Raw genomic sequence first — 16265 nt, 5'->3', positions numbered from 1 at the left:
GTTTAAAAATAAATCACCTCCAGCACACCTCAATACTTTCTTCAAGATGAACTTCAATAATTTGCAATGTAGAGATTTAAAGTTTTAAATCACCTAACATGTATAGGCATAAATTGTGAATTCATTACAAAAAGATCAAAAGTACCCTTAAACTTACCTGCCAAGACTAAATATAATTCAGGGTTGTGCACATGTTCTGCAAAAATAACTGACACCATAGATGTCTAACTCAGCACAAGAAAAAGTGCTTTCTCCCTCCAGGCGTCCGGGAGCTGCATTAGCTGCAGAAGAGTGCACAGTGCTGACTTCAGATTTCTGAGTTACTAGAGCAAATGTGCCATGTCTGCCGAACATCTACAATCCAACTAACAACCTTTCACTCTACCTGGAAGAAACAGTTCTTGCAATAGTGGCATAAGATATTTAGGCACGTGAAACAGACACAAGTACACTCCCCTCTCTAAGATGTAAACTAGGGCCAACTTCACATTTCATTGACAACTTAAACTAATCTGTAAACTCTTGTGTGTGTTTTTTTTCATTTTGTTTGTTATTTAAAAAAAACAAAAACAAGAAACCAACCAAAAAAACAAGAAACAGAAACCCCAAGCCAAGACAAAAAACCTTTGATGGTTTCAGCTCTATGGCAACAAGTAAAAAGATAAAACTCCAAGTCTAAATACAACCAATTATGAAACTGGTTTTAAACGAAGGAAACATATGCAAAAAAAAATCTTTGTGTATTTGATAAAGTCAACTTAATATAACAAAAACAAATTGAAATAGCTTATTAAAAGTGTCCTTATATAAAAATGGCCTTGTGATGTACAATAAAATGCAATAAAAATGATCATCCTTTGTTCCTCCCCCCACCCCCAGTAACTAAAATGGCTACTGTTCCACAAAACTCTTTATGCTTCTATAAAAGAATCGTAATTGATGTGATTAAAGGTTTTCTAGATTGTATGCTTGGCGAATATTAAGGGTGTCTCGGAGCATCAGATCCCGAAGGCGCCAGAGGGCGTCTGCCATGGTGGTGTGGGCCCCTTTACTTTTCAGCCAGTGAGAGGGGAGTCGGCTCTCCTGTTCTTTTGACAAATGGACATCACGTCTTCGGGCTGAAAATTAAAGTGCAGACAGAGAAATACAAATATCAGTCCTAAGGTCTGACAGATTAAAACATGAAACATTTATTATTTATTGAATATTATGAATTTTAACTCTGCAGAATACTTCCAAGCAAATTTCTTACATTGTTTTATTAGGCATCTTGGTTTTTAGAAAACTATTTTACTTAGGTATGAGACTACCTAGCCAAGGATGTCTCGTTTTACACTTTGCAGTTTATAAATTATCTAATGTCTTTTTTTTTTAAATTAATTAATTAATTTATTTATTTTTGGCTGCCTTGGGTCTTTGTTGCTGTGTGCGGACTTTCTCTAGTTGCGGTGAGTGGGGGCTACTCTTCGTTGCGGTGCGCGCGCTTCTCATTGTGGTGGCTTCTCTTGTTGTGGAGCATGGGCTCTAGGCACATAGGCTTCAGTAGTTGTGGCTCGCGGGCTCAGTAGTTGTGGCTCACGGGCTCTGGAGCACAGGCTCAGTAGTTGTGGTGCACGGGCTTAGCTGCTCCGCAGCATGTGGGATCTTCCCAGATCAGCGCTCGAACCCGTGTCTCCTGCATTGGCAGGCGGATTCTTAACTACTGTGCCACCAGTGAAGTCCTAGAAATTATCTAATTTCTAACAATTACTTCACAAAACAGCTGCACAAGATAACATAATTACTAGAATGGGAATATAAAAGTTGTACAAACACCTAAAAGATCTGATCATTAATATTTTATAGTTACTCCAATATTAACAAAAAATTCCTAAAAAGGTAAATATGAAGAAAGGGAAAACCACCTACTACTCTTAAAGCAATCAAATGATCAAATTTAGCTTAGAAATGAAAAATGAACAGAAACTTCCAAAGTTCTTTCCAGAAACTAGGCAAGTTATTTTAGTAAGTACTGAAAATATGCTGAGCCTGCTGAACTAAATGAAAAAACTTGATAGGTTAATAGAAACATGTCTTCCAATATTATTTTTTTTTTAAAAATTGAGGTGAAATAATTTTTTTTTTTTGGCAGTACGCGGGCCTCACACTGCTGTGGCCTCTCCCGTTGCGGAGCACAGGCTCCGGACGCGCAGTCCCAGCGGTCATGGCTCATGGGCCCAGCCGCTCCGCGGCATGTGGGATCTTCCCAGATCGGGGCATGAACCCGTGTCCCCTGTAATGGCAGGTGGACTCTCAACCACTGTGCCACCAGGGAAGCCCTGAAATAATTTTTAATTTACCCAAATCCATCTGTGCTATCCCCAAATGCCTGAAAAATAACTGAAAAAATTCAGAATATACTTAAGAAGATGGCATAAATATTTCTGACAAAACTAAGCTTTGAAACTCAGCAAAAAACCATTTTCAGTATGTAACGTCAATATACAAAGAAGCTCCAAACCCTTCTAATAAGTATACAATTTATTTTGCTTATAAAGGCATACCTCAGGTTTGGTTCCAAATCACCACAATAAAGTGAGTTGCATGAATTTTTTGGTTACGTCTACATTATACTGTAGTCTATTAAGTATGCAATATAGCATCATGTCTAAAACAACAATGTACATACCTTAATTAAAAAAGACTACACTGCTAAAAAAATATTAACCATCATCTGAACCCTCAGCAAGTCATAATCTTTTTATAATGATAATATCAAAGATTGTTGATCACAGATCACCAAAACAAATATAATAATGAAAAAGTTGGAAATATTGTGAAAATTACCAAAATGTGACACAGAAAAACGAAGTGAGCACATACTACTGTAAAAACGGTGTCAAAAGACTTGCTTGACACATTGCCACAAACCTTCAATTTGTAAAAAATGCAGTATCTGAGAAGAGTAACAAAACAAAGTGCAATAAAACAAGGTATGCCTGTATAAGAATCATGGATATTTATCCTGATATAATAGGTCCATAGCAGCGAGAGGACTTTGATAAAGCATGGATTTCGAAAAGGCTTCTTGAGGACTCTCCTTACCTGCTAGGGTCTGGTCCCACTTGCTAATGCTGTTGGACTCAGCACTGAGTCCTTCAATATATTTTAGGTAGGCCTCTGAGTGGAGAAGCCGTTGAGTCTTCGGTGGGGGAGCCACAAACATGGGTGTTGTTGGCTGCTGTATGACAGGGGGGCCGGGTGGATGTGGGCCAGGATATGGAGGTGGTGCCTGCTGCCCTGGAGGCCCCAAAACACCTACCTGAAAGAGCACAGACACATGGTGAGGGAAAAAAAATAGTGCATGCTCTGAGAAAGAGGGTAACTTGAATTCTGTTGAGTCCTAGAAGATCCAACTTGGAGGCTCACCTGCTGTCCATATGGACTTCCACCTGGTGCTGGAGTCCCTACCATAGGGGCCACTCCTTGGTTCATCACACCTATAATTCAGAATTACAGGCACAATTAGAGGCTCTGGGTTGAGAAGACTGAAAACTACTGTCTGATAAGAAAGGCCATTTATAATGCAAGCCTATGATCTCTGCCCTGAGTCTTTGTGGATAGGAACCCTAAGCACCCAAAACAGGATGTAGCATTCATATAGAAAATGCATGTTCTTTTGTTTTTTAGGTACTTTAAATACAAAGCTAGGACAATTTGTCTGATGTACATTAATTATTCATGGCTTAGAAATAATTTGAACCCTGCATAAAATTCTAGTATTTCCCTAGGTAAGCTACAGTCAGAATACAACTATATTTTCAAGGTATTTTTCTTTTGACAACAGTTTCCTGCAACTGAAGCCCGTGTTTAATTTCAGCAGTAATGGCATTGCAACCAGGCTCAGCTGTATGCAATGTGTTAGGACAGCAGGGACATAAGGGAAGAGGTTTGTGCAAGTGCACATTAAGTGACCTTTGTGGAGGCTGGAGGCACATTCTTGCTGTCCTCTCACAGGCCACCAGCACCTCTGGTTCTAACGGGAGTCACTAATGTTGGCAGAGAGGGGACACTGCCATTTGATAGACCAGCACTTTGAAAAGGAATCATCTGGAAACAGAGCAGCCTTGGTGCTATCACTTCAAATGCAAAATGACAAAGGGAAAGAGAAAGATTCCATGGTCCTACTATATTTGGACTTTGTATAAACTTCCCTTGGTGACTCGTCACAAGCAATTTCTGTCACACAAGCAAGTTCTGTCTCATAGGTCCTAGTTGATAATAACATGATGTCTTAAATTTAGCGTCTGGGGCTATTTTAATCTCAGGACCGTCCATTTCCTAGTCTCATAAAACAGAGCAGTAGGTAAGGGACCCAGTTCATTAAAAACTAACAAACTACAATCAAAACCCTGGCGAGCTACTGCTTAAACCTTAAACAAGTCCAGCTGGCTGCACAGAAGGATCAACAGGAGCTAACTTCATATTCTATAGTTTCTCTGGATTCAAAATGTTGGTATTTTAACCAGGCAGAACCAACCCACTATTCTAAGGTTCAGAATTGCTAAATACCACTTCCAAGAAGTATTAGACGTTTGTAAGAGAGAACACACTAAGTGAAAACAAGCTTTCTGTTTACAAAGCAGGGATTTTTATATTCCAAGAACCCAGAAGGGTACCTGAATTACAAGAATAGGATCTTAGTGATTATTTGTGAGTGAGTGAAGAGGTTGCAGTGGGTAAGTTGCTGCTCCAGCAACATATTATTAACCCCTGTCCCCCTAGGACACTCACCCACCTTAGATTTCACAACACAGTGGGCCTCCCTGAGCTGCCTGTATCAATCTCTGCAGGGCAGCACAAAAATATCAGCAACCAACCCCCTATGTGCCCTCTGTTTACAAATGCCATGCCAGGGGGCAGCTGGTGAGAATGCAGGCTGAGTCACCAGAGGAGCTCACTGAATCTCCCTCTTCTCAAAGCCTGATCAGACGTGCGTGTGTAGATACTAAGAGGGGTTCTTCCCTGTCTCCTTATCATCAGGTGTGTTGTGCTTTCTTCAAATGCATTTAGAATCTGAAAAAGGGGCAAAGGGAGACATCTACCTCCCAAAACCCGCCAGAAGACCAGCTACCTAGAGGGTACTGGCCTTCGGTGTGACTCCTGCTGAGTAGCACATGCACCTGGGAGTTAAGTCCAGCTTAGTCTCACTGCTCAGTTAGATACTCTTGCCAAGGGGAGAGGGCACAGAATTAAGGACAACTCCACCTGCCACAGGAACACACCCATTTTATGACTGACACCTGCTCCAAGAGCAACTCACACATGGTCCACCACTTCCATAATGAAGCACCCACGCCCACGAACATTTCCTCCTCTGGGTGTGTCTAGATCAAATACTTCTGTGGAGTTATGGCCATTCTCTAAGCAACACTCACATCACAAAGCGTGTTACTGAAGGCTCTAGGCCAAGCCACCAGGTTAGCTCACCCTACATACTGCTGGGCACACCCTCTGAAGCTTCGTTTGGAACTCTTTATAGCCACGGGATCGGTAGATCCAATGCTGTTGTAAGCAAATCTAAGGGTTTCTACATTTTGTCATCTGGGCCAGGCCTTTAGCTAATATTTTGGATAATGGATCAAATACTATTCCAAGTCATCTTAAGGTCACATTCCCTCCAAATAGATACCTAAGGGTCAGTTTTTTTGCATATGATGGCAATTAATATGGGAACTTGTGATTTTCCTTTCATAATAATCTTTCAAATTTGCTAATTAATTGTAAAGGAAAACTGTACCTATTTCTGGGCTCCACTTATATGTTTCTATATAACTTCTGAACTTCTGTTGACAGACAAACCAGTGTCTCCAGGTAGCAAGGTGGGCTATGCTGTTCTTTAAATGTTATGTCATCCTTCTTTGGGGACTCAGAAATAGAAAACTCATCCAGGACAAATTCGTTCTCTCCCTCCTTTCTGTTCCTAGAAGGACTGACTGAAGGATTTCTAAAGAGTTCTACATTAGCGACTCTGTAATTCCCTTAGAGGGGAGGGGCTGCTTGAAAAGCAAAAGATGGAGCAGGGATTCTACACAGAAGACCCTTTGAGATAAGAATTGAACCAGAAGAAGAAATGTACTCAGGAGTAAAAAGTGTTTTTATATCAACTGGCAATTTGGGAAACTTCATTCACTGATAAAGAGAGCAGAGCATGACCTCCTAGGCTGTGTTTGGCTTTCTGAGCACGTGTCAAATTGTTTGAGTGATTTTAGAGTATGCCTCCTGCCCCTTGATCTGCTGAGTCTAGTTTCTGTCATGTGTCCTGTGCTGCTGCTAGGCAGCCAGGTGCTCAAGGGCACAGGTGCTGAGCCACCTGCTCAATACACAGGACAGGTCCTACTGCTGACATCCCTGGGATTCTCAGTGAGGGAAGGCCTGCCCACATGGGCAGCAGGTACCTCCTGGAACAAATGGCTGAAGGAGGAAAAAGAGAATATGAAGATGAGATTAATGAGTGAATGAGGATGAAGTTCTTACCCGGTGGTGGTATGCCCGGGAGGCCGGGCACACCTGGCGGAAGATGGTGGGGTGGAGGCCCCCCGGGGTGAAGTGGCTGCATGCTGCCCATGCTAACAAGGCCATCAACTGGGCCCTGCAAAGGTGGAAGGCCTGGCGGATAGCCACCCATCATGCCTTGAAGGACACAACAAATTTCAGACATGCATCATTAACATGCAACATGAAGTAAGTAATAACAACTCCCCCCCATGCACTACCAATGAATAAAGCACCCTTAGTACTGCATGATATAACGGCAATTAGTGCAATTATTTTGTTGCAATAATGAACAAAATATAAAGTTACAAATATGAAATACATTTCTGGATGAATTAGTACTTAGTACATTATTATTTGTAGTTATTTTCCCTGTGATAAATACGCTGCATGTTTTCAGTTAAATAATAATAAAGAGGAGTTCCAGTAACAGCCTTCCCAAGGTCATGATTATTGCAAGGTGTTCAGAGACCCGTTCTGCCTACTGCGATTCTACTGAAGAGTATAAACCCCATCATTCCACTATGCCCACACTCATATGCCTATCACAGGGTACACATGAGGGGAAACTGGAATGGAGGAAAATGAGGCGCACAGCCCTGATCACAAAGCATGGTTCTCCAGCATGGGGGAGGCGGCAAGACTTTTTCAAGACTTCTATGTCCATTCCTCCTCCCTTTTAGCCCCACCACTGCTGGTAAGAATGGATCATGCTTGAGCTTGAGATGGGGAACAGCTAAGAGTCATCACAATGAATGATGTTTCATCTTTAGATCTCAAAACATGATAAAATAAAGATAAAACCTAACTCCCCACCCCCACCCCGGCCACCAGCCAACCTAAGCCCAGGTCACTCAGTAGCCTGCACGCAGATCTTAGGAGGAATGGCTGGAGAATCAGGCTCTGTTGACATGAGAAAAGGCCAATTGTCGTCATTGTCCCCAAGCACACAAATGTCCTCACAAAGACCTTCAGTTAACAGGGAACATTTTAAATGAGGTAGAGAATTTCTGTGAACAGAGGTTTTTATTCCTTTATTTTCAAAGTGCATCTTCACAACACAAAATACTTCCTGCTGGCTAGGGAAGAATTTCAAAAAACAAGTATTTTTGGCAAAAAGAGTGAAAGGAAGAAGATAATTTCAGAATGTCAAAGACTCACCTATCAAAAGAACTTTAAAGCCATATGACATTTTTTTAAGCAAGGAAAACAACTTGATTTTTCTGGGATTTGAAATGATCACAATGAACAAAACACAAGGCTCCCCACGAAATGCAATCACCTTTGGACACAGCTTCTTGCACAAAGGGAGGGGTTGAGGAATTGGTGCAAAACCTCATTTTTATATTATACTTTTTGTAGAGGGGTTCTGGAAACAGTGCAAGACTCCCGGTTCTAAGAATTTTACTCTTTGATTTTCCCTGAAGAATTGTTTGAAAGGTATTTATTTATAAAGTTTAGTCTTTTGAAGCTATAAAATTACTGCAAGTTCTGAGATTGATTCAGCTTGCCTCATCGATCATATCTAAGCTGACTAAGAAACTTACAATTACACAAACCAATAAAACAAATTTTAAATAATAATCACCTCTGTACATAAAATAGGATTATCAGTTTCATTTTCTTAAAATGAGAGTTCAGAGATAAAAACTACTTTTGAACAGACACCACCATCTTAAATATGAGGAGATCCAATGCTACCAAACTGTCTTTTAACCATACCACCAGACAGAGCTTTTAGGGATAAGTAGGTGGGAATTCAAGAACGTTAGGAGGCTTTGCTTTCAATTACAAAAGCCCATCTGAACGCAGCCTTCATGGGCTGTGGTTGAAGAAATTACTAAGAATTGAAAGACATGACACTTGTCTTCATTAAACTGTACTTTGGCATTTATTATCCCAGTCACATGTGTTCAAATGAGCTTCAATGCTTGTAAGCAAAGCTGGTCTCAGACAGCAACAAGGCTAAGACTTAGGCCCTATGCAAACCTGTAAACCCATAAGAAATCACTCTCTTAAGCTGCAAAGTCCCCACTGTGGACCAAAGACTGCTTACTGTAGAGAATGCTTGCCCTGCACTCCCACAGCCCAGAAGACTGGGCAGCAAAAGGTTTAATAATGGAGCAGGGGCTTTCTGGAAGGGGGCCACCCTCCTCACCCATCAGAGCTCTGTGATGTTATTCCCCAACAGGGAGCTAAAATGCTGCAGCTGCTGTTTTTCAATGTTTTTAGCTGTTTGAATTGGTTTTGTTAATGTGTCCCTGGGCTTTTTAGTCAAGGGCACAGTGCTATAATATCACACATCAAATAGAACAAAAGAGAATGTCAATGAGGGAATTCTAACTTTCAAAGTCCCCATGTTCAAGGTCTGATTTCTAAAAACCTCTGGCACCCCATTAACCAAAATGGGCCATGGAATAGAGCAGGCGATTATGAGATTTGTTAGATCAACATCAGTTACACTGAAAGTACTGAAAGCCATGATTCAGATGTGCTTTGGCGAGTGCAACTGCTGAGTTCAGCGATAGTGCATTTGAGAACTTGCCATCACAAAAGGTAGGAGCAACAATGGAAAAGTTATCTTATGCTACTCTGCCTTAAAAAGCAAAAAAAAAAAAAAAAAGTGAAAACAAAAACAGCATCCCAATGAGCCTGTCTTGAGCAACACTATCTTGGACTCCCTGAAAAAAGAGGTCAGACTGCTTGCTTAAGAAGAAACACAGCTTGAATGGACCTCACCAGGCTTAGAAAGATCACGAAGGAGGGACCCGAGAAGTGGTCTGCAGGTTTCTCATTGGAGACACGTCAGACAAGAATATTCAAGAATAGCCAAATTTGCTATGGCTACCAGAACCAGAGACAACACACACAAGCAAACCACATTCATCTTTTCTTTTCTTTTTTTAAAAATATGTGACTGGGATACTAACAGAAAATGCAGTTTAATGTAATTAAATAGAAAAGCATTACAGAGTGGGCACAATGAATTGATTAAGGACTTTGTATTCTACTTAGCAGTCATGCACATTGGTGACCAAGAAAGGATTTACAATTCATTGTCAAAAATCCTTTTAAATGGTCAGTCTTTTAAGGATGGCTGCAGCAGAACAAGGCAAACTGAATACTGGAATGAGATGGGAAAATCATCACCACCTAAAGACTAGTTTTGTGTTTTCTCTTGGGAGTCCCTCCAGAACAGAATTCAGGGTCTGTTTATATTTTCTGCTGTAGAACTCTATCAAGAGCAGTCTGCGGTGGAGAATATCGCCAGATCATGCCCACAGCCAGGGAAGAGCTGCTCCCTACCAATTCCCAGGACTGGGCCCAGGGCCCATTTCTGGGGTAGAGGGGAGGCATTGCCCATAAGGGAAAGGCGATATAAGGACAACATGGATGACTTCAAACTTTGAATCTGTCATGAGAAAAGCCTAGAGACTGTGGCTTACTCCTTGTTGGAGGAAAAAAAAAAATGAAGGAATTTCTTAAAGTGGAAAAAAATGGTCTTAGCTCCTGTTTTTACCTGCAACAGGTGTCAACTGCTGATTGAGCATCCCCATTGGTGTTGGTGGTGGCACCACCCCCATGAGAGCCCCCACAGGGGTGCCTGCTCGGGGAGAAGCACTCGGCTGCTGTTGCTGTGCTGCTCGCTCTCTCTCCTGCTGCTCAGCAACTTTAGCTGCCCGCTCTGTAAAGGCATTTCAGATTTTCAATTCTGTTTTTAACCCAGGAATTCAAAATACCATCCATTGCATTCAACAGGACTAGTAAAAACACAGGCAACAGTTCTGTCTCAATGGAAGGAACAGTAGATGACTAGTCTCAACACAGGAGGAGTCAGGCCGATTTCACTTGGTAACCTAGAGTCCAGCTTTCCTATCCCATCTTGAGAACTGGTCTGCAAAGATTTCAAGAATGTTAAGACTGCAACACACATTCAGAAAGCACAGATTTTATTTAAAAACGTCACCAGCATAACCAACGTGGTTAATCTCACAAGGCACCCTGAAGATGAGAAGCGCTACCATTATTCTAGTATTAATAGCATTACAAATTATTTATAATTTCAACATGAAGCAATTCCATGGCCCATTGTAATTTTTGGCACAACTGTTACTTACTATATTTTCCTGATTCCTGGCACCCAATTTTACTAAGATTTGAGGACTCTTGTCATTAGTGTCATGAGGTTTAGCAGCTGAAGAAAATTAACTCTGTAAGGGAAAAGTAGCTTACTGCCTCCTCCACAAGGTTTTAGGGAAAATAAACGCTAATTTGTACATTCTAATGAAGCAAAGAGGTCATGTTTAATAAACCCCAAGGGAAAAAAATGCATGATACTCCAGGCTACAGTCATCAGAAGCAGGGAATAATATATATACACATATGAAGCAATGGAGAATGTACTGACAGAACCAGGTTTCCTGAAGCTGAGTTCAATACTGACCATAAATCATACTAAATCAGCAAAAGTTCCAGAATTCATACTTATTTCATCCAAAATGCAAGAGGAGCATTAGCTTGTGCCAGTTCTGGGCTGTGGAACATCCCTGCTACACCGCTCACTCCTATGAGCTACTCTTTCTGCTTCTCCATAGCCAGTGGCCCCAACAATCACATTCCCAGTCTTTTTGGGAGCTAGCAGGCTGGACCCTTACTAGAGAACTCTAGAAATGTGCATTCCCAAAGCTCCCACAATACAGGGTTTATTTTGCTTCACCATTCATAAATAGGAACTCCTCTCCACTCTTCACATGGGCAAACTGAGACTGGAGACAGGTAGTGACTTGTCCAAGGATATAGAGAGAACCAGCAACCTGCGGCTCTGATTCCTGGTATCAAACTCCCAACTGCCACACATTAACCCTCCAACAAGGAATTCAAAAGGCTACTGCTGGCTGATCTAAGGAAGGGGAAAACAGCTTAGGTCACATGGCTTTAAAGAGCTTCGAGAAGCAACGGCTCCAGTCCTCCTTTGTGTGATAATGTGAAAGTCAACCAAGTCAAAGCTTTCTCGGCTGCGACAGTGTTACCTGCAGAGACTTGTCATCACTCACTACACTGTCCCAGTTTACAGATCCTCTGTACAATGAGCGTGAGGGACAAAGGCCATTTTAACAACCTATTTCCTTGAACTAGCAGTAAAAAAAACACTGATGACCTAGACCCCCACATTAAGTTCTCATATTTTCATTACACAAATGACACAGTAAAATGGGAGAGCAAAAAAATGAAGTTGAAAAAAGAAAATTTCAGGGCTGTGGATGGAATTGGACTGGCTACCTGTTGGTTCTTTTTGGGCTGTCTTAGAAAAGAGAATTATTAAATGAAGTCAGCCAACCTCCAAACTTTGGGTTTTGAATTCAATGGGCCTGGACACCAAAAGTTCAGATTTTGTGTCTCAGGCAGACACTGCTGAGTCATATAGCTCCTCTCACTAAGTTCTCACTGAAATTTCAGATCTCCCTTTGAATTTGGAAGAATTTCCCAGAAGCCATCATTTCTCCTTCTCTTCAGTTCTGCTCCAGCATTTTTACTTTTACATCATCTCCAGACACATTTCTCGCTCTTGTTCACACTCTGAATAACCAGCCATGCAGTACTGGCTTCATTTGTCCTGGACCAGGCTTTACAGCCATGTGAGCTGCATTTTTAACACTTCTCCAACTGAGTGATATATCTGGTCTTAACTTCCACTAAGGTTAGAAATACCAAAGCTCTCCAAAGTTCTAGGTTCTTACAGAACTGACTATGGTTTCTCAAAGAATATTCTGTCAAATATTAGTTCTTCAGGATATTAGCTGATATTACATGAATACCTGATCAAGTTTCAGAAAATGCCAGGTGAAAAAAGTAGGTTATTTACTACAGGTTTAAAGACTTTCATATGGCAATATGCACTGTTAAGTTTCTAAGAGAGAAAGTTTTTGGAGTGCTTCTCAAACTGGTTTTGCCACAAATGTTTTCTGAATGAACATCTTGTAGGACTAGGGTTCTGCAGAAGATCCTTGGGGAAGCCTGTCAGATAATTTTATAATAATAAATCAACTGTAATAAATGAAAGGAGTAAACTATTTTTTTAAAAAAGGAGTTTCTTTGGAAACTCCATAAACTGTAATAAAGGAGGCAGCCTTGATAATTAATTTGTTTATGCTTGCTGGATTTGGACCTGGCCAAGAAGAGTAATGGTGATCACTATGGTCAATCAAGAGAGGGCTTTAAACTGGCAAAATGAAGCATTATATACAATTCCAAATGAAAAAAAAATACAGCTCTAACGGCAACAGTCCTGCCTAGTCTAATGTTTATTACTCATTTCTTTATTAAAGTCATGCCTGATATTAAAAAACCAAAAACCTCTCTTAAGTATTTGTCCTTAATGGCTAAGAACCACCAAATCCTTGAATGATAGCTCATAGCCCCAAATGATTTAATTATAGAGTAAAAGGAAAATGAAGGCAGTTGAGCTTTATCAAAGAGAACCCAAGTACCTTAAAAGTAGCTATGAATGCAGCACAGGCCAGGACTGGCCTAGGAAACCAAGCGCTTCAGCCAAGCCTCAGCCTGGAGTTTATACATATGGCTTATCGAGAGCCGTAACAGAAGATCACTGATTTTGAAAGCCCCATTTCAGATGAATTTTAACCAAAATTATATTTAACATCCTTGTATAATCATTCCCCAGCTCAACACATGTGTGCTTACAGGACTTAATGAAAGAAAAAAAATCATGCAATTTTTAATAGCTAAATATTTGTTTGAGAAATTTGGGGGAAAAAAAAAAACCACACCAGGATCAGAGGCCAAGTCAGAGACAGCACTTCCTCAGTCAGGACAAGGCTGACACTTAAACTGCTGGATGGGAGCCATTTGAGACAGTCCCCAACACAAAGTTCACGTGCAAGTGGTAAGAACAAGAGATTCAACCTGTCTATGCACGTGCATTGCTGAAAACACCCCCTTGCTTAGAAAGCTCAGACTATTGTGCCTACGCTCTATTTACCTTCATATTCTGCTTTCTTGGCTGTCTCAAGGTTTCTCCATTCTGTCCCCACCAGTCGGCTGAGCTCACCAAAAGAGTAGTCTGGGTGCTGGGCCTTAATCACAGCTCTCATCTCACTGCTGAACAGGATGTAGCCACTCATGTTGATTTTCCGTTTGGAGCCTTCCTTCTTTGCACTGCCTTTGGCAGACTTTGGGGTAGACTGTAAGACAGAAAGCTCTTATAGTGCATCGGAACTTTGCATCTGGTCAATTGTTAAAGGTTTCTGGAAGCCAGGAACATGCGACTCAACAGCTACTGTTTTATAGACATGTTCAGTTTATAGCTGGCCATTTTCATGTTCAAAACACAGCTCTTCCTTGTCTCTTACCATATAAGAAAAATGAAAGTTTCACTGAATTCCATGATTGCAATCTATATAGTGACCTCACAATGAAGTCTTCAGAAAATTCTAAATGAAAAAAATATACCAATAGGGATCACCTTAACCGAAAGATGAGGTCCTAAAGAAAGAGAGACTAGAAAGATATAAGCAATAAAAGATACAGTAACAGAATGATGCAGTCCCTCATGGCTTTCCTTCAATACAAGGCAAGAAGAACTTTCTAACTAAACCTGCCACTAAAACCAGCTGTCTATGAAATTTTAAAAAATAGATATTAAATTTTAAGTTATTAGTGGCATCGTGAAAAAAAAAAAACAAAACCTGTTCCTTCCTGTAGCATTCTAGGTTGAAGCTCCCATAATATAGGGGTTGGATGTCTCCTCCCTTTTGGGTTTGAATTTGCTGCAAACCAGAGCTGGAAATAAGACAAGTAACAGGAACTTGTCACCTTCACCTGTGGGGGTGTGTAGGGCATGAGATCCAGCTCACTGGCCAGGGGAGTCTGAAGTTGAGGTAGAGAAGGAGGCTCAATGACCTCACTATCCTCTTCTCCCATCTCTTCAATATCATCATCTCCACCTTCTAACTCAGCAAATTTAGCTTCTAGCAACTGGATCTTCTTTTCCAATAAAGGTGAGGGCTCCTTCTGAGGAACAGTCGGTTTTCTAAAAGAAGTGACATAAGAACAAATAAATAAAATGAAATCACCTAACACTACTCCAGGATTGATCAGAAAGCAATGTTCTGCCTTAATATCTAGAAGCAACGTCCTGCAATCTGCAATGTCTACTCTAAGTCAGCAAGGGAAAGAATTAAAACATATATTTATAGTCACACCTACTTACAGATGCTTGTTTTTAAGGGATCCTGCTGAATACCCACAAAAGCACTGGGTGCAAAGTTGAGATCTAGTTGCCAATATATAGTGAAAAGAATTTTCGTAGTCTACAGAACTGTGCAACCTCTTGATAGACAGGCTATGAACCAGAACCAAAGATTTCTGCCTCCATATTACAATTACTGAAGTCTACGCCAAGAGGACTGTTATACCAGTTATCACATCTCAGCATTTTATGAGGATTTTCCTTTAATATTTAATTGAATGAATTAATATTTTCTATTTGAAATGTCGACTGCTCTGCTTTAAGACCTAATAAAAAACACAAACAAAAAACCCACCCTGGACTATCCTATTTTGATATCAGTTTTACTATTAGGAGCTGAAGTGCTCTTTCTTCCTTAGTTTTTCAAGTTTACCTGAAGTAATAAATTTCATCATCTACCACTTTAGCAGAGAGTGAAAACCTCTTCAGTCCCTTGAATTTCTTCATCTGCTTGTCACTTTCATTGTAGCGGCTCTCACAAAGCAGAATGTCATTTTCTGGAATTTCAGTTGGCCTGCAGGAGAGGAAGTCCTTGAATGACAATACAGCACACTTTCCTGAAAGAGAAAATTGGAGAGAAATTAAAGGAGTAAACTGTGGTCATAGCTAACAGTTATTTTAAATTTGTATTATTTTTGAATTAAGATATTCACATGATTCAAGTTAGAAGATTTAAAGGGTATACACAGGTGTAAGAATAGATATGTAGGTCAATGGAATAGAATTAAAAGTCTAAAATAAACCCATACAATTGAGTTTTTACGGGTAACTGATTTTCGACAAGGGTGCCAAGACAATTCAATGGGGAAAGAATAGTCTCTTTAACAAGTAGTGATGGAACAACTGGATTTCCACACGCAAAAGCATGGAGCTAGAAGCCTACCATATACCATATACACAAAATAATTCAAAATGGATCAAAGACCTTAATGTAAGAGCTACAACTATAAAACTCTTAGAAGAAAAACATAGGTGTAAATCTTTGTGACCCTCTATTAGGCGATGGTTTCATAAATGTGACATCAAAATCACAAACAACCAAAGAAAATAAAGATAAACTGGACTTCATCAAAATTAAAAACTTCTGTTTTTCAAAGGACACAAAATGGAAAGACATAGAACAGCAGAATATATTTGCAAATTATATATCTCTGGTAAGAATCTAATATCCAGAATATATAAAGAACTCCTACAACTCAGCAATAATAAGACAACTCAAAAAATAGGCAAAGGATCTGAACAGACATTTCCCCAAAGAAGATACACAGATAGCCAATAAGCTCATGAAAAGATGCTCACATCATTACTCATTAGGGAAATACAAATCAAAACTGAAATGAAATACCACTTCACATTCATTAGGATGGCTATTATAAAGGGAAAAAAGCCAAACAAACAAAACCTCCAGAAAGTAACAAGTGTTGGTAAAGATGTGGAGAAATTGGAATCCTTGTATATCACT

General features: G+C 40.3%; 1 protein-coding gene across 25 annotated transcripts in view; it reads right to left on the bottom strand.

Annotated features, from left to right (window-relative positions):
* Positions 1–725: 725 nt before the first annotated feature.
* Positions 726–16265, bottom strand: part of PBRM1 (polybromo 1) — a 95899-nt gene continuing 80359 nt past the window's right edge. For 12 of the 25 annotated variants that reach the window (XM_065886289.1, XM_065886298.1, XM_065886290.1 and 9 more), the window contains 6 exons: positions 15177–15360; positions 14374–14584; positions 13535–13736; positions 3409–3479; positions 3085–3301; positions 726–1118 (listed from right to left, as the gene is read on the bottom strand). In XM_065886289.1, coding sequence (XP_065742361.1) covers positions 946–1118; positions 3085–3301; positions 3409–3479; positions 13535–13736; positions 14374–14584; positions 15177–15360 — 1058 coding nt within the window. In that variant the 3' untranslated portion in view covers positions 726–945. Of the gene's footprint in view, positions 1119–3084; positions 3302–3408; positions 3480–6516; positions 6673–10054; positions 10220–13534; positions 13737–14373; positions 14585–15176; positions 15361–16265 lie in introns of all 25 variants that reach the window. The other 13 variants (XM_065886283.1, XM_065886284.1, XM_065886288.1 and 10 more) reach the window with 3 other exon arrangements.

Source organism: Phocoena phocoena, chromosome 10 (genome assembly GCF_963924675.1).
Source record: "Phocoena phocoena chromosome 10, mPhoPho1.1, whole genome shotgun sequence".
Classification (NCBI taxonomy): domain Eukaryota; kingdom Metazoa; phylum Chordata; class Mammalia; order Artiodactyla; family Phocoenidae; genus Phocoena; species Phocoena phocoena.
The sequence above is the reverse complement of the archived record's forward strand: the minus strand, read 5'-3'. Positions and strand labels throughout refer to the sequence as shown.